General features: G+C 47.0%; 2 protein-coding genes across 3 annotated transcripts in view; one reads left to right on the top strand and one right to left on the bottom strand.

Annotated features, from left to right (window-relative positions):
• Positions 1 to 11,264: 11,264 nt before the first annotated feature.
• Positions 11,265 to 16,537, bottom strand: Med8 (mediator complex subunit 8). The gene is made up of 7 exons (XM_052177169.1): positions 16,444 to 16,537; positions 14,894 to 15,012; positions 14,095 to 14,239; positions 13,443 to 13,583; positions 13,180 to 13,261; positions 12,209 to 12,457; positions 11,265 to 11,419 (listed from the first exon to the last, which is right to left on the bottom strand). Exons 1-7 carry the CDS (start codon positions 16,447 to 16,449, stop codon positions 11,355 to 11,357), a joined length of 807 nt encoding a protein of 268 aa, XP_052033129.1. The 5' UTR covers positions 16,450 to 16,537; the 3' UTR covers positions 11,265 to 11,354.
• A 16-nt stretch (positions 16,538 to 16,553) lies between these two features.
• Positions 16,554 to 21,109, top strand: part of Szt2 (SZT2 subunit of KICSTOR complex) — a 44,678-nt gene continuing 40,122 nt past the window's right edge. The window contains exons 1-2 of one of the 2 annotated variants that reach the window (XM_052177167.1): positions 16,554 to 16,661; positions 20,151 to 20,276. In XM_052177167.1, the coding sequence (XP_052033127.1) occupies positions 16,635 to 16,661; positions 20,151 to 20,276 (153 nt within the window). In that variant the 5' untranslated portion in view covers positions 16,554 to 16,634. The remainder of the gene's footprint in view (positions 16,662 to 20,150; positions 20,277 to 21,109) is intronic. The other variant, XM_052177166.1, reaches the window with a different exon arrangement.

Here is a 21,109-nt window from a genome sequence, read left to right as displayed (position 1 = left end):
CTCTGTCCAGTCCAGCATGGGGACCCACCCATCTCCTGTCTATTTGTGACAGTCGCGGCTTATGATTACGGGGGAACTTTCCAGAGTCCAACCATTCCCTCAAGGCTTTTCCAGCAAGAGGAGGGCCAGCTGTGCCTACTAAGGGCTGATTGGGGTGGCGGGAGGCTTTAGCGGGAGGCAGTAGCCGGCCACCACCATGCTCAGAGCCTATAAACTTGGATGAGTCCTAGCATTAGGAGCCACGGAGAGGATTTCCTGGAACGGAGTTGGAAGAATACAAGTGGCCCCAGGCAAGAACTGTGAATCACTGTCTAAACTGGCCTTCAAGGTAGTGAAAGGGGGTGGGGTGGGGGTAGCAAGTGAAATTGGCTGTGGTTCAAATGTAGTAGAATCTCGGAGGCCAAATGAGGCAGTCTGACTTTTTTTCTAGAAGCAGAAGAAAACAATTTTGAAGCAGCTAATTTCATTCGTCAGACATTTACTGACCATCTACAGTGTGCAAAACCACATTAAGCTCTGCTCCCCGCACTTACATAACTTATAGTCCAGGTACAAAGTACTAGAGAGATCAGGTGAAAGAAACAGCTGGGTCTGAAGAGGTCAGAGATGGGGTTGGGAAAGCCAGGCAACTTTGTGTGTATGGGGAGGGGGAGTTGTTAATTCAGCACAACACCCCCAGCCCCAGATAGTCCCACTATTGGATGACATGAAATCTGTCTGTCCTATAAAGACTCAATTACTGGACAACTGGATGATGTAAGTATGCGGAGTTGACGTTAGAAGGGGCAGTGGCTAGGAAGGATAGTAGGTTCATAATTGGTGGATGTGGCTATCTAGGCATTGGTAACACATGAAAACCAGAGTACAGTTTTGAGCGTTTCTTAGATTACCTGTTAGCACCTACTCTTGACAAGAAACAGCAAGACTTTACTTCCAAAGCTGGCTTCTTTATCACCGTACACAAGGCCTCCAGTGTCCCTGATCTGTCATTCTCAAGCCATAGCCCGAACTTTAGCCATCAAATGTCAGCATCTTTCTCTCTAGTGAACATCTGTGATGGATCCACAAGCTCTCAGTAGAGCATTCAGAATGATGTTTTGCATGTGTGGTTAAGATTCATTAGATGAATGTTCATAAGTTTACATACACCATACATATTCATCTATGGGGCTGCCTCTGACTCTCCCCCGGCTCATAAGATAGTCAGCTCTGCGTGCTGGAAACCACTCCTGCTTCTGACTGACATATTTTCTGCACCTTTCCCCACTCCACAATCCTTTCAGCAGGAAAAGTTCATATTTTAGTCCTATCTCTTAACTCCAGTTGTGCCCATTATCTGTCATTCAGTTGACTCTACATGTTTGCTGATTTGCTGTTAAAAATAAATAGGACAATGGAAGGAAAGGAGAAACTAAGACTGGAGTCAAGTGGGGAGAAGAACAGTCCATCTTTATATTTCCCTTGAGAGTTGTGTTTACTGAATGAACCAATACTTATCAAGGTCCTGGTGCCTTTCATGTGTATTACAACAGCTTTAAGGCCACACCTGACTCTGAAGTTCTGAGCTTAAATGTTCCAGTTAATATGTGTGTGATCATGCATATATTTTAGGTGGTGTGGAACTTCCTATAAAATGAGAACAAATAGTCTCTAGCTTACAGAATCATTGTGAAGGTTAAAGGCAATGACCCATGTAAAGTGCTTAGCAGTCTGTCTCAATAGTAACAGTCAAAGTAAGAATCAGGCCATCACACAGAGGACATGTTTGTATATGATTTAATGAGTACTCCTTTAATAAATCTTGCCTAAACAATGAACAAATATATAAACGGCTCTGAAAGACCTACAGAGAGATTTGGGCCTACATATCCCTTGTGAAAGCACACTAGAAAGATGATGACACTGTCCTAACGTCAAATGAACAGGAAGCTTCAAGTATGTGCATACTCATCTGAGCCACACTGAGAGAGGACTGTGGCAAGGCCTCAATAAATGTTGGTTGGCTACATGAGTAAACAAACTCAAAGACTATTCTTAATTTGGTCCTGACAGAAAGCATCTTCCAATATCTGATATAGTCCAAGTCTGCCAAATGGCATCTCCAGAGCTATGGATTCTTCAAATCACCCAGCCCAGGAGAGTAGATATACACATAAATGAACACATAGTCGAATGTGGGGTGAATTTCCCTAGGAAAGCTCTGGGGAATGGGAAACTTAATTGGCGATGGGAGGGCGGGAGGCTTGTTCTTAAAGGCTTCTCAGAAATGAGGCATGACACTCAAACACTTTCTAGCAGTCAGGGAGAGAGAGGCCTTTGAGACACACACAGGCAATGTAATGGCCTCAAAGCAAAAGATGTGGCAGGTCTTGAAAACTCTTAAGTAGTTTGGTATGGCTCCAGCTCAGAACCACCCCAGCCTCCCCCAACTCTCCCCACATGCTCGTGTGTGTGTGTGTGTGTGTGTGTGTGTGTGTGTGTGAGAGAGAGAGAGAGCGCACACACTCGCTCGTGTCGCTCATGTGTGTGTGTGTGTGCACACTTGCTCGCTCGCATTTTAAGACAAGATCTCACTATGCTGCCCAGGCTGCTCTCAAATTCCAGATCCTCCTGCCTCTGTCCCCTCAGTGCTTGGATTACAGGCATGTGTGACCATACCCAGCCTCTGTTTATAATTTTTGGCCCTGAATGCACACAGGAATCACCTGGGGGAGCTTTTAGACGCAGTGTCTGCTTCTTGTTTCTAAGTTGATACTAATGGTTGTTTTTCACAGGAAAGGGCTGGAACTTGTTTATAGGCTCTATGAAAAGACAATAGGACCCACCAGAAACACACACACATAGACTGGCTTTGGCTAAGGAAATCACAGGCTGCAATGTGTGGAAAAGAAGTCTGTCAGTGGGATGGGATAACATTTACAGAGTTTGATAAAGGAGACGATTTCGCTTCAGCAGCAGGCAAGGCACTCCCTGAGCAGGAGCAGAGGCAAGATGAGAGGTTTTAGGAACTGGTAAGAGTCTGGTAAACTGATGGCAGGCATCAGGCGGGCTTCCTGGGCACGGAAGATGGCTTAGGGTTTTTGTTTTATTTTGTTTCTTTTATAAAGGAGAGACAGAGAGAGGTGGGGGGGGGAGAGGAGGGGGGAGAGAGAGAAGAGAGAGAAAAGAGAGAGAGAGGAAAGAGAGAGAGAGTGTGTGTGTGAGAGAGTGTGTTTTGTTTCCACATGTATGGGTACCTCCTGGGACTAGAGCTACAGATACTTATGAGATGCTACGTGGGTACCAGAAATCCATCCCAGCTCCTCTGCAAAAGCAACAAGTGCCTTTAACCACCGAGCCAACAACACTCTAGCCCTCGCTACAGTTTGGAGAAGGGTATCTCACTGAACCCAGAGCTCACTGAATGACTAAACTGCCAGACCAGCAAGATCCAGGGACCTTCCTGTGCCTGCCCCTCAACCTTGAGATGACATGTGGCTGTGGATGTCGGAAATCCAAAGTCAGATCCTCGCGCATGCACAGCTAGCACTCTGCCCGCTTTATGCACTGAGCTATGTCCTCCACCCCTCTCTTCCTTAAGTTAAACTAGCTTAATTACAATGTTGCAATCAAACGGTCTAATTAGGTAAACTGACTTCTTAGGAGACAGAATAAGAGAATAATAGCATTTGAGTGCTATCTGCCTTAAGGACCTTGTATGCACTTGTAAGAAGCTTGAACTGAATCCTATAGAAGTTATATTTACTTAAAGGGTTAAACTAGCTGGGCGGTGGTGGCATACGCCTGTAATCGCAGCACTCTGGGAGGCAGAGGCAGGCAGATTTCTGAGTTCGAGGCCAGCCTGGTCTACAGAGTGAGTTCCAGGACAGCCAGGGCTATACAAAGAAACCCTGTCTCAAAAAAAAAAAAAAAAAAAAAAAAAAAAAAAAACCAAATCCAAAAAAACAAAAAAAAAAAAAAAAGGGAAAGGGTTAAACTTACAAATGCTTGGTTGAAAGTATCCTTTGTTAAGTTCCTTATTATAGAGGTGGCAAGTGTGGTTCTTAAAAGTGAAATAATGTGTCTAAGGGTTATACAAGGGGAAGTGTCTAGGCTACAATTTGAACTTATAAGTGTCCAGGGAGGACATACTAAAAACTTTTCAGAACCAGCAATCAACTGCAAAGATGAATTGTTCCTTGAGCGAGCAGAGACTAGAGGCAGGAAGGAGGATTACCTTCTGAGTGGGCATACGGGGCAGCACCTACCCAATGTCCTGATGGCTGTGCCAGCCGACAGCAGACAGCATTTACAGCAAAGTGCGGAGACCGACTGAGGATACACGAAGGACGTCTGAAGGAATGTTTGAAGGGAGAGGCAAGCACCTAACTACGGAGCTCTGGCTCTGATAAACAGTATTTCACCCCAGTCCAACCTGTGCTCTGTAAGCGGGAGTTTAGTACAGCTGTGTGGAAGGGAGTCTGAGAGGTGGAGAGCCCCCTTCAGGGGTAGAAGGCTGTGAAGCTGAGCTGTTAGCTGGTTCAGACAAAGAAGAGACACCATTTAGAGACAATGAAAAAGAAACTCGTAGGTGAGGGAGCTTGTTCATGATACAATTTTGACAGAACTGGAGCTGAAGAGAGAGCATAGGCAACAGCTAAGAGGAAAAAATGTCACAGAACTAGATAGAAAACTGCTTCCTAGTATTGCTAGCTCTGTACTGTTGCTAGGGAGACCTTGGGACTGAAGCCCATATACAAAGTGCCTCTAAGGGCAGCGCTGAGGCATAAGCACCAGGGAGTGGCAGCAGGAGGGGGAGATTATGGCCTCTTAGAGGAACTGGTCAATCATTTATGCAAGTAACTACCAGGGACAGATTTCTAGCTAGGGATAGCTAAGACAGGTCGAGGTTCTCCTATGGTCAAGCACTGTTTTGAACAACCTTGTAGAATATCCACAGGAAAAAGGAAATAGGGCACAAATATTTTGATGTTCCAGCATCATATAGCTAGTAAGCAGCAAGGCTAGGATTTAAATCCAAGCAGGATGACACTACAAAAATATATACATATGCACACACACACACACACACACACACACACACACACACATATATGTATGTGTAGTTTTGTAGTTCTTGTTTAAGACAGTCGTGCTGTGTAGCCCTGGCTGCCCTAGAACTTGCAGCAATCCTTCTGCCTCTGCCTCCTGAGTACTGTAATTATTGGCATCCACCACTACGCACCGCAGGTACTTCATACTAACACTACAAAAATGAAATCATCACAGAAATAATAGCAACATTTCCATAGGTGTTTATGATGGGCCACATGCTATGAGATACATGAAACATACTATCTTCCCAGGACCACATAGTTCTCAGGTGGAAAACTGCTCAGCTCTGACAGTTCAAGGTGCTGGAGCTGGAAGGACAATAAAGTGCAGGAGGAGCTAGAAGACACAGGTACACAGGGCAGAGGTAGAGCCTGAGAGGGGAGGAACTGACCTTTCTAGATGGCAGCGGCACTGAGTTGTGGACAGGCTGGGATCCTGGAAGGCTTCACAGAGAAGAGGGGAGCCCAGTTTTAAAAGTTGATTTGGGGGCTGAAGGGAAGGCTCAGTGGTTAAAAGCATTGATTCCTCTTCCAGAGGTCCTGAGTTCAAGTGCCAGCAACCACACAGTGGCTCAGAACCATCTATAATGGGATGATCTGATGTCCTTTTTCATCAGGCAGACAGAGCTCTCATATACATAGTAAAAATTTTTTAAAAGTTGATTGGGAGTTTGGCATGGTGATTAGGAAGCACAGGCAGGGGGAATGCGGAGAACCCTAGGGTCAGCCTAGGCTGGGTGAGACCCCATTTAATTCCCTCTCCCAAAAGAACTATGGTTAACTATCAGACAGAATGATAGAGCATAGTGGAAAAAAATGGAGGCTCAAAAGAACTGGTTACACTAGACAGTTTGTATGGCTTTTGAAATGAGGTAGGTAGCAAATCAATACAGCAGATAAGCCAGAAGGCAGACAACTAGGTCAAAGAACCTCAACAAAATGAGAGCTACCTTTAAAATAGTCCCAGGGAGTCTGCCAGCTGAGTCTGAAGTCCTTCAGTCCATATGTCCTTGAAATCTTTTTCCTCCTAACAATGGCTGTGTAGCTGGACCTGCTAGCACAGGTTGGTAATTCCAGGTTATTGGAAGGTTGAGGCAGGAGAATCCCAAGTTCAAAGCTGGAGCCTGAGCTGTAATTTGAAGGGCATCCTGGGCAACTTAGTGGGCCCCTGCCTCAAAATGAAAGTGAAAATCAAGATGGAATGGAGCTCCAACCAGAACACCTGCCTATCCCCAACAGAGGCTCTGAGCTCCATACAGAACAAGTCCTACTGTGTCTGTCTGTCTGTCTGTCTGTCTGTCTCTCTCTCTCTCTCTCTCTCTCTCTCTCTCACACACACACACACACACACACACACACACACACAGGATTTGCATTGCATTTCATTTTAAATTATCCTCAAGTAAAATGAAAATTCCAGAATGATTTTATCTTACAGTCTTTATGCCTGGAATACTGTCCTCCTAGAAATACAGGGAGTGAACTGTCAAAAAGATTTTAAGCAAAGGAGTAATTGGATCAGCTTTGCAGGCCAGAGTTCTGGTAGAGAAGCTGCAGTTTCCATGTGTAGAGGCAGGGAGTCTGAATAATATTTTCTCTGAGAGTAAGCTCAGAGGCTCTGCTGAGCACAGATGCATTGGGTGTCCGGGAGAGAAACTGACAGAACTTGGCACTGGACTGGTTATAGGGGAGGGATATTTCTTCCACATGGCAACATGTGGGAGATATAGTTTAGGGTGCTCCCTAAACTACAAGGCTTAGGTAATTAATGCGCAGGAAAACTAGAGGAAAAACAAGTGTGGAGAGAAAACAATGACTGGATTTGGACACTGGAACCTGTGGTAACTGTGAGCCAAATGGAACAGAGATATCCAAACAGCAACCTGTAATTCAGCAGAGATCTGGGCTGAAAACAAAACGTGTTTGAGTTGTGCACAAAAACTGGTGGTCATATAGAAGGCAGGTAGCTTAATGCAGGGAAATGGACAGGCCGAGAGTAATCGCAATCAAGATGGCAGAAGTTCAGAAGTCCAAAGGCAGTGAAGAAGAAATAGCCAGTGAGGTGGGAGAGCAGGCAGATTGCTGTAGAAGCCAACGCAGGGAAAGACTCTTGACAGAGCTGGTCGGTGCTGATGAGTGCTACAACGAGGCAGAGTCACATAAGGTCAGAGCCGGAGAAAGGACATAAGAGTCAAGAAAGGTTCTACTATGGAAGACTCTTTTCTTTTTGTTTTTTGTTTTGTTTTTCCCAGACAGGGTTTCTCTGTATAGCCCTGGCTGTCCTGGCACTCACTCTGTAGACTAGGCTGGCCTCCAACTCAGAAATCCCCCTGTCTCTGCCTCCCAAGTGCAGGGATTAAAGGCGTGTATCACCACTGCCCAGCAGGAAGACTTTTAAAACATCATTAGCCAGGCTATGAAGACAGGCATACTCTAGAGAAATTAGCATAAAGGCTAAAAGACGGCCTCCATTCGAGGGTGTAAACAAAACACAGCAATCTCAAAGACCAGACACTAGGGACATATGGGGAGAGCAAGAGTGGCGGCAGAGAGGTAGGAAGTAGAGAGGGGAGCCACTTTATATTTAGTTCAGTATGTAAAGCTACTATCACACAGGGGCTGGGGGGGGGGATGTAGAGTGTGTGTGTGTGTGTGTGTGTGGCTGCGAACACATAAGACAAATAGGTTAGGATGCTTTCATATGCCCGGCCTAGATTAGTCCCAGGAAAATGAGAAGACAGGTATGTAGGGAAGAATTATTGGGTCTGGACATCTAGAACCTATAGGAACTATGGGCCAAACAGACAGGGATATCAGAATTATACAAGGAGAAATTTTCTAGAATAAAAACAATCTTTCCATACATGTCCAGAGGAGACAGATGTTTGTGAGGAGGAGGTTCTGACATCTAATCCACAGCCATCTCAGCACCTCTTTGCTTTTATTTTCACAAGAATGACATGAAAGCTAGCACACAGTGCCAGGGACATGGTCCAGATGAAAGCTCATGACTGGGAGGTTAGAGGTTTCCGGTATTTAGGAAACCTACCCTATTCAAGCAATAGAGCTATGCAGTAAAGAAAAGAAAACAGGAGAGACAGCCTGTGCTTGTAGGCTTGAGAGTTAATGGCAGACTCTCCAGTAGAAAGATCGCTGGGGTCGTTCAGACGAGATGTAAGGGAAGCCAAGGAATGCAGCGGCTGTGGTCCACGCCATGCCTCCTGGGAAGCATATGTACCCTACCCAAGTCACATTCTGAAGGCAGATAACTCTTAACAAGAAACCACTTAGAGGCACGCAAGCTCTGCCTCAGTGACACATGGGAGTCAGGAACATTTGCTGATGAGAAGTTTGTCTGCGGAGTATAGTATTTGTTGTGTCCATGTGAGATGATGGCGTACCATGGCCTGCCAGACAAGTCACTTCCCATTCTACCGTTTTCCAAGCACTAGGCCCCTGTCCATTCCAGACTTTGAGGAAAGAATCACATCAAACTTCTGCAACCTGGTGCTTAAGTGCACAGGGTAGACCAGGAAAGAAAATGCAACTTCTGCTAATACAACTGGCCAGGGCTAAACCACAAAAGGCTCTCCTGCCACTCAGAACTGGAGCACATAGGAAAAAACGTCCAGCCCTTAGTAGCCGCACTGGACATTCATCAGGAGCTGACCAGGGTGGGCGTTTGGAAGAACTCAGCCTCCGTCCTGCCTAGTGCTGGGATCAGCTCACACGGCTCCTGTGTCCACAGGACACAGAGAATACATTGTCCAGAAGGAGGATTATTCTGTACAAGGAACTCAGACAAAGGGGGAGGTTGTTTCCAGCTGCTTGGGGGAGGTGTGGAGGGGTGGGAAACGGGCTCGGCCTCGCACTGGCCTCCTGCAAAGTTCAGCTCCTTCCTTTTTTAGCAGCAGGGTAAGAGGTGGGCGATCACATCCTCTCTAGCCTGTACCCAGTGGTGGCACTCCAGAGCTACAAGGAACATTTGGCTACAACCTACTTATCTTAGCTGTTGTCCCCACAAGGTACAGTTGAGTCTTGTGAGCCAGCTAAGTAGGGCAGCGATTCACACTGAAGAAGAAAGAGAACAAGGTAAACAGGGCACTCAGCAGGGACTGAATCCCAGCCTCAGGACAGCAGCAGAGGAAAGAGGTCTTGGGCAACCTCCGTTAGACTCGACATTGATTCTATAAGCTCCCACCTTCAGTGGGATGAACCACGGTGGGAAGCACTCCAAGTTTCACACCTGCTGCTTTCTCCACCCCAGAAACAAACCAGGGAGACAATGGAATAGACCTCTGTCCATCCAATCCCCTTGTCCAAGGGTCCCAAATGTAATACAAAGTAGACTCCCCAAGCAGAAGACAGTCAGGAACAGGTATGCTGGAGCAGTGCAAACCATCTTTTTACAAATCCCAAATCTGAGCAAGTAAACAGTTCTCTTTTCCACACACAACTCCACAAGTAGTAGGGGTTCCAGATATTCTTTTCCATTGTGGGGCGAACTGGTATATGAATCACAAAGTGGGAGATGAGCAGATTTGTATGCTAAAGTTCTAGAGGGAGGAGGTGGTGGAAATGACAGCTATCAGAGCAACTGAGAGGTGTGGGTGCCGCCCACCTCTGCAGTGTTTGCTTAAGGGCATGGGATGTAGGTGAGGGCCTGAATGTGCTCCTCCTGCAGCAGGAAGATATTCCTGTTCTTGGAGGACAGGGAGCCCATTTCAATAGTATGGTGGGAATGAAGTCAGTTCAGCTGGGACAGCAAAGACTCTTGGGATTGGTAACAGGTGGAGTAAAGAAGAGCAGTCACCCGAAGATCTCAAGAATCTGAAAAAGTCCAGCAAGAGCTCTGTTCAATACCCCAGGTAGCTTTGACATTTAGTGGGAAGGGAGAGATGAGGAGATAAACACCTGGATGGGCTGATGGGCCAGCCTATTGAAGCGGGGGAAAGGTTTGGCATTGCCTCAGAGCACAGGACAGGACTCCCCTGGTGTGCTGTACTGTGGTCAATTAGCTGTCAACACCATTCATGTCTTCACAGGCCAGCAACAGAGGACCACTTTTCCAGGCCTTTGCTGCCACAGCCTGGTAGAATGCTGTCTGACAGACCAAAGGCCAAAGCCCTGATGTGTAACACAACAGAACACAAAGAGTGCAGCTGGAAGTCTTAGGGTTTTTAAATTAAATAAAAAATAAAGATAAGGGAATCCTCTAAGGAGAACAGCTTAGAACTGGTAGACAGCTCATAAACTTTAGTCAGACAACCCTGAGCCAGTGAACATAATCTAAATATCTTTATTGAACAAAGAAACCCTTTGGCCCACTTCTGCTGACTCAATCCCTGTCCTTGCCCAGAAAAGAACGCTGAGAAAGGCAACACAGCTGGCTGTCCAAAAATCCACTGTTCGTCAACTCTACAAAAGCAGGCAAGATGAATGGAGCTGTTGCCCTTCCCACTTTCAATCCAGATCTTATCTGAGCCACACATTTAGTGAGATAGAGGACAAGGACAGAAACAGGGAGTAGTTGCTGTGTGGACAAATGAACTGCAACCCACAGCAGTGGGAAGCACATTGGCCCTCAAAGGAGCAAGACAGTATTTATTTGTGTTGTTGCCTGACAGGGTCTTAAGAGATCTCCCACCTGCCGGTCCCTGGACATCTTTAGAAGCACAGGAGAGTAAAAGATGGGCATGTTCACCTACTTCCCAGGTGAAAGTTGGGCTGGGTTCATCAGACCTGGAAGTGGACAGTGTCCCCCAGAAGCCTCCTCACCTGGAGCTTTTAGGGCCAGCAGGCTGGAACCTGGGTAGGAGGGCCTGCAGAGACAGTATGCCCCAAGACACACAGGCCGCCAAGGTTTCTGGAGTACTCGGATCCTGTGCCCATTAGCTCACCATGTCATGGAGTTGAACCAGATCATGGCATATAGGATAGGAATGGCAGGGTCGAAAGGTAGGAAACTATCATTTATTCAGGACCCAGGATTTCGTATACCATGCTAAGTGTTTTACATTCATTTTCTCATTTTAATCCTCACAACAACCCTATGAGGTAGGTATTATCACCATTTACAAATAAGAACACAGGCTCAGAAAAATCAGGTCAGTTTCCCGAGTTCAAATGACTATTCACAGTGGAGCTGAGATCTTGCTGAAAGCCTGTGTTCTTTACCCATCTAAATAAGCCTTGAGCAAAAGATAATTTCATTGCTCAACTCAGCATAGATCACCTGAGAGCGGAGGCCGCTGTCCACACTCAGCGCTGGTAGGGATGCATTGAAGCTGACTTGATGTTGGTTTTTATTCCACTTGGCATTTTCCCTAAAAATAACACAAAGAAAGCTATCTGAAGCAAGGTAAACTTTTACAATAAGTCAGAAATGCAGCTCTCAGGTTCCTTCCTGTTGTCTCCTTGTATCTCAGAACCTCTGTGGCCTCTGACTCTGGATGACAGAGATTCCAGGTTTCCGCTTATCAGCCAGTTCCCTGACTCAAGACATCTAGGGAGAAGGGCATTATTTGAGAGAAAAGAGGAGGGGTCTGAACAGCCCTCTCCCCTAGAATGGCTTTCTGCTCATCTACTTCCAGAAAAGAGAGGGAAGCCATGTGGCTCCTGCTTAATGTCCCACGGAAGGAGTACTGTGTTCTCAGTTGTCAGTTATCCCTCTCCCTAGACAGCCTGCCCACAGTGCTGCTCTCACAGTAACTAAAAATGAGCAGAGAGAAGACAAGGAGCTAAGGCCAGGGGTGGTGAAGGGAAGGCTCCAGAAAGGGCTGGAGAGCTGCCAGCTTGTCAATTCGTGATTATCTACCAAATGGTCTTGATTAAGGGCTGGATACTCAACTCTCTAACATAAGAGACACACTAACACCCAGAACAAACAGGACAGAGGAGACAAGGTCTGAGACGGAAGTAAACAGTGACACCAGCTTCGGCAACTCAAGGCCCTTCATCATGCTCTGGTACATGCTGCAGAGCTTTGAACTGTTTTCGGGGTGAACACACAAAGGAGGCAAGTCTCCAGGACTAAGGGGAGGGTGTGGATGAGGGAGGCTTAGATGATCTAGCTCATTCCCACACTCTTGTGCAGTCAGTCCATGTCACCTTACCTGGTTGACCTGCTTGAGCCATCTGGACCCCACTGAGCATTGGCTGCTGCTGGTTTGGAGCACCAGGCATCTGAACTTGCTGTAATCCTGAGGCTCCTGCAAGGATTGTACCAGCTCCTGGCTGGCCGGGTTGGCCAGGACCACTGCTACCTGAAGGTCGCCAGTTAGACAGCCCCTTACCAAAGGCAACAGCTGCCACTAAGGCATTGGTGTCTGCAGGGTTGAAAGTCTGCTTGTTTGGCCGGAGACCTGGCAAAAAAAAACCAAGAACCCTGAAGTGTGTGTCCAGCTCCAGACTAAACCCATTTCAGTTCTGACTGCAGGAACATCTAGAATCCCCCTAGCGCCATAAAAGAGCTAAAAGTCCCCAAGCCTATCTTAAACTTTTACTTTGTCTGTTTCTTCTATGTGCTTTAAGGCTAGCCTTAAACATGAAATACTAACAGGAGAGAAACCCTTTCTTCCCATTCCATTCTTATTCCCCCACCCTGCTCCATGTCCCCCCTGTGGCTCAGACCCCAAAGGGGAGCACAGGGCCGTGAGAACGTATGTAAGTCATGGCACTGATTGTTACAGTTCTGAGAGAAATGGCATCCTAGTGGTCAGGAGCCAAGGAATACTACAAAGTCACATAGCACAACAAACCTCACGCTAGAGATTTACTGGGTAAGACACAAGATGGTGGCCGCCTCTGCTCAGAAGAGGAGCAGATTCTTCTTTTTTTAAAGTAACTTTTTCTTATTTCATGTTGGTGGTCAGAGAACAACTTGTTGGTTCTCCCCCTCCACCATGTAGGTCCGTCCCAGGGATCAAACTTAGGCCAAACCTGGCAACAGGTACCTGTGCCCACTGAGCCATCTTGCCAGTCCCAGCAATTGATTCTTATGTCCTTACTTCACTATTAGGCAGACCATTGCTATTCAGTGATCTGATACAGCTCTCCCTCTGTGCTGCCACACCCCTCCCCTTACCTCCGCTCTCTGATTCTCGTTCTTCTTTGCTGATTTTCTCTAAAAGGTTTGAGCACATTTTATTCAAGCTCTGGATCTGCTTCTGTAACACACATGAATTGACGTCGTGATTAGTAATGATTCTGGAAAAACATTTTCCTTCTGCTCTGCCTAGCTGTGAGCAACCCCACACCCCTACTACACAGCCTTGGTAAAGTCTTGCGTCTTATGAAGGATGAGGATGAGGATGAGGACAAGGTAGCAGAGCAGTGACTCAGTCCCACCTGAGCTGCATCAGCACCAATTCGGGCAGCATCTGTTGTCAGCTGCTTCTCCTGCTCTTCAACTTCAGGGTCAGGCTTGGTTCTCAAATGGTCAGGGACGACTTCATGGCTGAAAACAGGCACTCGTCCTTCAGTTTGACGCTGTAACACACATCGTATTGATTGTATTGATCCTATTGTGCTATCCAAGTAAGCCGATTCTAACCCCACTTCCCTTCTATCAGAAAACACATTTTCAGAAAAAGCACAACCCAAGGCAGAGACGTAGCTTTCTGCGATACTCTCTTCTCACTCACTAAATCCCACCCTCCACTATCACACTGAAATTGTCTTTTTGTTGCTGTTTTGTTTTGGTCTCTTGTGAATCTCCATCTTCAACCCTATTCTGGGGACCCAGGACTTTGTGTCTGTTCTACCACTGAGCTAAATTCCCGACCCCACATTTTAAAGACTGGAACAAAGTCACAGGCAAGTAGGATGGACTTTTTCTTTTTCCCTGACATAGATGTTGGAAAAGAAAGGTCATGGACTTGGTGACACAGGTCTTGATTTTCAGTTCTTAAGGGTGACTCTCCTGCCTCCAGAAAAATAAAAAGCAGTCCTCACTTTTCATTGCCACACAGAGGATCCAGTCAACAACTGTGCATCTTACCATGAGGTCTTCATCTCGGTCTGGGGACAGCACCAGGGGGATGATGACCTGGTTACGGAACAATGGCGTCTTCTCATGCTTTAAGACCTTGTTCAGAGTGTTCAACTGCCCAGAAAGCAATGCAAAGCTGTCCAGGACAGAGGGCCTGGAGGTGGCAAGAAGTCGCCAGAATTACTTTTCACGACAAAGTAATCTCTGAAAGTTCCTAATGCTGCAACGTTTAGCCTCACCCCCAGAAGACTCACAGTCCTATGACTAGCATAGGGAAGAACCAGATTTGCTAGCAGAGATGGAGTTGGGAAAGAGGGACACACTTTCAATTTTTGACACAGATATAGAAAAAAGGCAACCCATTGTCTGAATGGGTTTAGGAGCAGTGGAAGCAGGAGCTGTGGTTTCACAGTGGTAAGTGTGTAAAGCCTCCTCCCTAGTGTAGTAACAGACTCTACCATTCCAGAAGGTTGGATCTCCGAGTCAGCCCCATGTGTGGAAGGAGACCCAGCATAAATGTAGCTATAATGGTCTTCCACTGAGGAAATGCCTCCTCACCAAAGTCAATGCATAAGAATTAAAACCTAGAAACAGCCTAGGTTGGGAAACTGGACATTTTTCTACTTCCTTGCCATGGAGGCCTTAAGCCAAACTATACTTGTCTATGTTGGGCAACCCAGTTGTTTCCAAATCAAAAAGGATATTTGCAAATTGATAAATAGTTACATCGCTGGAGATGTCCTGTCAGCCAGGGGGCTTGGCCCCACCACCTAGGGCTCCCTCCCCAGCTTGTCCCGGCAATCCTTACCAGGTCAGCCGGTCATACTCGTTTTCCAACTTGTAAATGAAACTCCCCAATGAATTCTTCAGATCGGCCACTTGATTCAGCAGGGCATCTAATGATGCCTCCAGCTGCTTCTCCTCCCTCTGCATCAACAGTGTGTTTGGTTACTCAGATATGAAGTGAGTGTGACACATTCAGAAAAGCTAAATTGTTTTCTACCTCGGTATTTGGGTTACAGATAGCATCAACCCTCAGACCTTTCAACCTGTTCACCTGGCCTGAAGTCCTCCTACTGATTCCTCTATAATCCTCCTACACTGTGGTCCTTCAAGAAGAACGCTGCACCAGACCTAATTCTCTTCAGCATGTAACTTCATGATTTTATTGTCTTTGTAACAAAATTGGCTTGCCTCTCCCAACAGGCAACAGATCTGCAGTAAGATTAACAAGAACATGCTCAAGTTTCAGCACACTCTTCTTTGTAGGTTACCTTTTCTGGAAAACAGGCATAGGCCACCTACCACATTATTGCTTCCTGTCATTGCGCTGCTTTCCTTGGGTGGATGGAGATTCCCTCTTGTGTCACTCTATGGTGTTGGCATTGCCACTTTCCCCCCCTCCCCAGGAAGTTTTCAGTACACTTCAGAAACATTTGTCATGATAGCAGGGGTGCTATCTGCACACAAAGCCATAAATAATTCCCGAAACTCATTATATTATGGGTGCCTCTGGTCATCCTTCTACTTGTGGGTGTAGGTACTGTCAACAACCCAATCTGGAGAATCGCACACATTGCCTCTACAAAGGCTTTCTCTGAATACCAGCTCTGCAATCCCCTCTCCGGTCCCCGACTGGCCCTTTCTCCACAGCATTTGGTGCTTTAGAAAGTCAACGTGCACTCGTGCATTTTTTTGTGCCACTATTCCAGTGTCTCTTTCGTAAACTCGGGTGACCCATAAACAGTGTAGGATTATCATGCAACAAACCAAGTGAGTAATGAAAGACAAAGGCGAGGAAACCTGCACATTGTTTCTGAGTGCTAGACAATTTTTAACGCTGAGCCGGCAGAGGGTTTCCGTTTGACTATCTGTAGACTATTTACTCCACTTCTCCGCCCTTAGCAACCAGGGACAAGCCGGGAAGAATGATGCAAAGCTGACTAGGTGACTGAGGGGGTTGGACACTTGGTTCCGCCCACAGTCTCGGATTACAAACAGCTTAGTTTTCATCCTTCGAGGCCCACAATCCCTTTAGCCTTCTGAGGCCTTATTACGCCCATGTCCAACAGCCTAGGTCGAGGCGTGGGGCAACCCACTACTTTCCCGAGCCTTCCCAAATGCCAACTCTATCCTTTCCCACATTCAATCTAGTCCGCCTTTCCTCCCTGGGCCGCCAACCTTCCCACGGCAGCGGGCTCGATCCCCGCGCCTCCCGCAGCTGCCCTCGCCCCCTCTCGCTCCGTTGCCTTGGCTCAAACAGCCGAGGCCTCAGCCCTCCGCTCACAGCCCCAACTCCCCGTGTCCTCAGCCCGCCCACCCTCCGCCAGCGGCTAAACGGCCCAACCCGCTTCTCACCTGCATTGCCGCGGCCCCGCTGGCGCAACCACTTCCTTTTCCGGTTTCTCCCTGCTGTGCTCACCAATCAGAAACCGCAAAACGGGACCATCCCAACGACTTCCGGTTCCTGCCGGGTACCGAACTAGCCGGGTCAGAGGTCAGGAGAGGAGCAACCTCCCTGGCCCCGGCCGGCGCGGGAGGGCTGTGTGATGGCCTCGGAGCGCCCCGAGCCAGAGGTGAGGGATGGGCGGGCGCGGGGCCGAGGCCCGAGGGCAGGCGTGTGGCAGCCTTCACCCTCCGGAGCCTCGAGGAGGCCGCTGCTGTTTTGTTTACTCAGAAGCCATCCTGATCCTCGTCGCCCATCCACAGACTTAGAGATAGTGGTGCTGATAAAACTCGTGTTTTGGTTGTTAGCTGGGATTTTCATTGCGCCACGCCGACGCTGACCGACTTTGCGGGGTTTTTGTATCTCATCAACCGGAATGCGATCCCTAGCATGAGTTGATTTGCTTTGGCAAAGCTCTGCAACCTTCTGGGCAGTCTTAACTCGGGGCAGGCCCTGCTTCCTTCTTTATAAAAATATTTGTTCTGTGATGTGGCTTTGAGGATCACAAATTAAGTCAGAAAAGGCAGACGAGGCGCCCGCTTCCCTAGGTGCAAAGAACCCTATATGTGTTTTGACATGCAGCAGGGACTCTGACAGAATTTATTCTTATGTACAGAGCAGGCATCTGAAGTCAGAGCAGGTGAGGTGTCGTGTCATGCAAAGATACCTTAGGGCTACTCATTCTAACCAAACTAGAGGATCCCAGGAGGTTCCAAAACCTTGGATTTGGCTAGAATATCCAGGACCCCGGTGGAATAGCTCTGTAGGAGGGAAGGGTAATAGATATGTGTAGTGATACGAATAGTAATGCCTACTTGTTGAATTCCTACTGCATGCCAGCTACCATTCTGAGCTCTTTACTGTTAGCGGTTCTTTAAACCCTATGAGGTAAACAGCATTATCATCCCACTTTTCAGGAAACTGAGGTGCCACTATTAGAAGAAACATAGTTGCACAGCTAATATTAGGGATAGAGCTATAGGTTGTCCCCTGGGTGACCTTAACATGTGCACTCTGACACATGTGTGATCATGTGTATACACAAAGTACACACACATATATATATATATATATATATATATATATATATATATATATATATATATGTCACATATGAGTACACACACCTGTGTGTAGGGGGGAATGTGATAAACTATACACATGAAGACCCTATGAACGAATAGGGTAGAAACAGAATACCAAGAAGAAAAGGTGATGTTTAGAGAGGTTAGGCTCCCAAAAGAGAGAGGCAAGTCGGGTTCTGGATCCAGAGTTGTGCTGAGGATTACAGTGGATGCAGAAGGTGAGACACAGACTCCTTAGCTTTGTGGACTAAATGAACATTGGGTTATAGTAGGTGTCGCAGAGGAGCAAGTGTCACGTTTAATGGGGCATTTAACCTTCTTCCACAAGCAGGACGTTGAAGTTCTCTAAGTATCTAATACAGATACAGTCCTCAGGAATAGTCTTTCCTGTTATCCCTGTTCAGGAATGGAGAACATGCAGAGCCAGCATTTGACCCAAGGTGCCTTTAACGCTGGAGTGCCTGCCTTTACCATAGTGGTGGGTAAGGGGGCTGAGGCTGGGAGAGAAGGCTCAGCTCGCCGTCATGCCAGAGCTAAGGTTTATAATGGTGAGAAGCTTCAGACAGTTGGGGGACAGAGGTATCGACGTTGTTTTGTGGGAAGATAGCACATGATTTAGAAAAAGTTCAGAGAATAATTTGGTCCTTGGTCTTAAAGAAGCAGGAATAAACTCCAAGGGGGCGGGGAAGCAACACAGTGCTTGGCATCACTCTAGCCATCCTGGCATAAACATGTGGAGGCCTCAGTGACTATTATACCCAGTGCCAGCCTTCCTACATCATCCCTGCAACGATATCCTTATCTAGCTATTACAATAAATGGAAGCCTGGAAAACAATTCAGAAACCTGCAGGATCACATGCATAGCATGTACTAGAACACATCAGAATCCAAGAGCCTGCTGTGTCTTATCAGACTGCTTCAAAAGGTAGCACATCAGACTCAGGGAGTTAGGATTGAGGTCTCGAGGCTCCATGTGAATGAATGCTATGAAGCACAACTAATTAAAATTTTTCTCAATCAGTATTACAGAAAAGTCCTCATGGGAGCTAGTTAAAATGTAGGTGCTTGGGCTTTGTCAGCACTTAATTCAGTCAGCTCTGATGGTACCCAGGAATCAATATGCATTTTAGTAAACAGCTCAGGTGATTCTGATGCAGCTGGAGCTTGGATCCCACTTTGAAAAACATTCTGCCTGCTTAAATTATATTAAGCCAACCTCTGGTTCTGATGACGTACGTCTTAAATGTAAAACACCTTAGGAGGTTTTGGAAATGGTCCCATCAAACAATCAGATAAAAGGGAATTTTCCGAGAAAGGTAGGCCAACGTTCCTGGTTTCAAGATGGATTCCATAAGAACTGACAGGTGAACCAGACTTCTGTTGGGCCTTGGAAAAAGTAGTCATCCAAAACAGCTTTGAAAGCAAGAGAAAGGTAAAGCCGTCCGTGTGCTCGCTGCCTGGGGTCTCCAGTGCTCTTTCAGTCCTGCAGCAGCCAGGGTCGGTCTCCGTCAGGGTTGTCCAGTGTGGCAGGCTGGATCTTCATCCCATCCTCCTGAGACCGCAGACAGCATCAGGTTACTTTGTCTCTTGTCATAAAACCATATCCTTAGCCGTTAATAACTAGGGTGATTATTCAGTTTTGTGAACCGTAGGCAAGTTGGTCTGCTGGGGTACAGACTTGGGAGGGGTGGAAAAACCTGGGGCGGCTGGAAAAGGCTGCTGACCAAGAGCCAAGGCAGTTGTAGAGAGCACTCAATTGACAAAATGACAGGCTTCTTCCTATGTGGACAGAGGCTCTGTCCCAAGTCACTGTTGGCAGGGGTTTGTAGAGTGGAAAGGGGGGATGCTGCTGACATTGACATGGGTGATGGAGACTGCCCCCGCCCCCAGGAGCTGGACTTGAGCTACCTACCACCGAGGCGGCCTCATTCCCTCAGCAATCTTACATGTACTCAGTGAAGGTTCTTCTGGTGTCTGCTGTGAGCAAGGCTGAGGCAGTAACTGGCAAATGCTCACGTAGCCAACTGGAGGGGTACTGGGTCTCATAGGAATCAACTTGGCAAGCACAAGGGCACAAAAACAGGATAAGGCACCTCTCCTGCCTTAGGGAGCTTATGGTTTGCAAGAGAAACTCACATAGTGTTTGTGGAAACATGCTGTAAGAAGGTAAGTTCCTGGGCTGGAGCGGTGGCTCAGCGGTTAAGAGCACTGACTGCTCTTCCAGAGGTCCTGAGTTCAGTTCCCAGCAACCACATGGTGGCTTACAACCATCTGTAAAGGGATCTGATGCCCTCTTCTGGTGTGTCTGAAGATAACTACAGTGTACTCACATACATAAAAATAAAAATAAAAAGGTAAGTTCCCTTCATCTACATGGGGCCTGCGCTGGGAACGCTTTACATAATAGCAAGGGTAGACGTCACCTCCGCCACCTTTCCCTCCCTGTGGGCTCCCTGGGCAGCTTACCTCCCTGGGCTGTGTATTTGCTGGGAACTCAGGAACCTCTTTTCTTTTCCTTTTGTCTCTCATCAGGTGGAAGAAGCTGGGCAGGTGTTCCTGTTAATGAAGAAAGATTACCGAATCTCCCGAAATGTTCGCCTGGCTTGGTTCCTCAGTCATCTGCATCAAACTGTTCAGGCCACACCCCAAGAGCTCCTGGTATGTCCTAGTGACCCGTGGGGTGAGGGCCTGGCCCAGTAGGACCTCTCTTTTAAGGCTTTAAGGCTGATAGAGGCAGTGGTTTTGCCTGCAAAGTGTTTCCTTAAGGGAAGTTTGTTCATACTTTTTATTACTATCATTTTTTACTATTTTAGTTTTGTGTGTGCGTGGAAGGGGGGGATGTGTGCACATGAAAGTGCAGCTAGGGTTACAGGTAGTTGTAAGCTGCCTGATATGGGTGCTAGGAATCAAACTCAGGTCCTCAGGAAGAGCAGTATGTGCCCTTAACCACTCAGCCATCTCTCCAGCCCTTGTTCATTCTTTTTCTGGCTAGTGAGACAAAGGGTGTGTGGTTGGTTGATTGAAAGTGGAGCTAGCGGAGGGTCATTGTGGGTGTAGAAGGCAGTTGTAGAGAGCACTTCATATGCAGGACTCCCTCAGATTGCACAGCAGCACTTTGGGTTGCTATGGGGATTGTGTCCATGTTACAGATGAGGATAAATGAGGCTTGAAGAATTTAAGTGCTTTTTCTGCAGGCACAGCTGCTTGGCCAAATTAGGATTCAGAGAAGAAAGAGAACTCTGCTCAACTTTCTTCTTTTAACGTTTTCTTAATGTGTCTGTGAGTGTATATCACATGTGTGTAGGTGTCTATTGAGATCAGAAGAGGGCACTGATGCCCTGGAGCTGGAGTTAAAGGTGGCTGTGAGCCTCCTGACACCAGTCGTCTGTGAGAGCTCAAGCTTGTTTGCTTTCTCCTTTTCTAATTTTTTAAAAATTTATTCTTATATATTATATCTTGATGGCAATTTCACCTCCTTCCTCTCCTCCTAG

This window comes from Apodemus sylvaticus, chromosome 3 (genome assembly GCF_947179515.1).
Source record: "Apodemus sylvaticus chromosome 3, mApoSyl1.1, whole genome shotgun sequence".
Lineage (NCBI taxonomy): Eukaryota > Metazoa > Chordata > Mammalia > Rodentia > Muridae > Apodemus > Apodemus sylvaticus.
This window is presented reverse-complemented; position numbering and strand designations above follow the sequence as displayed.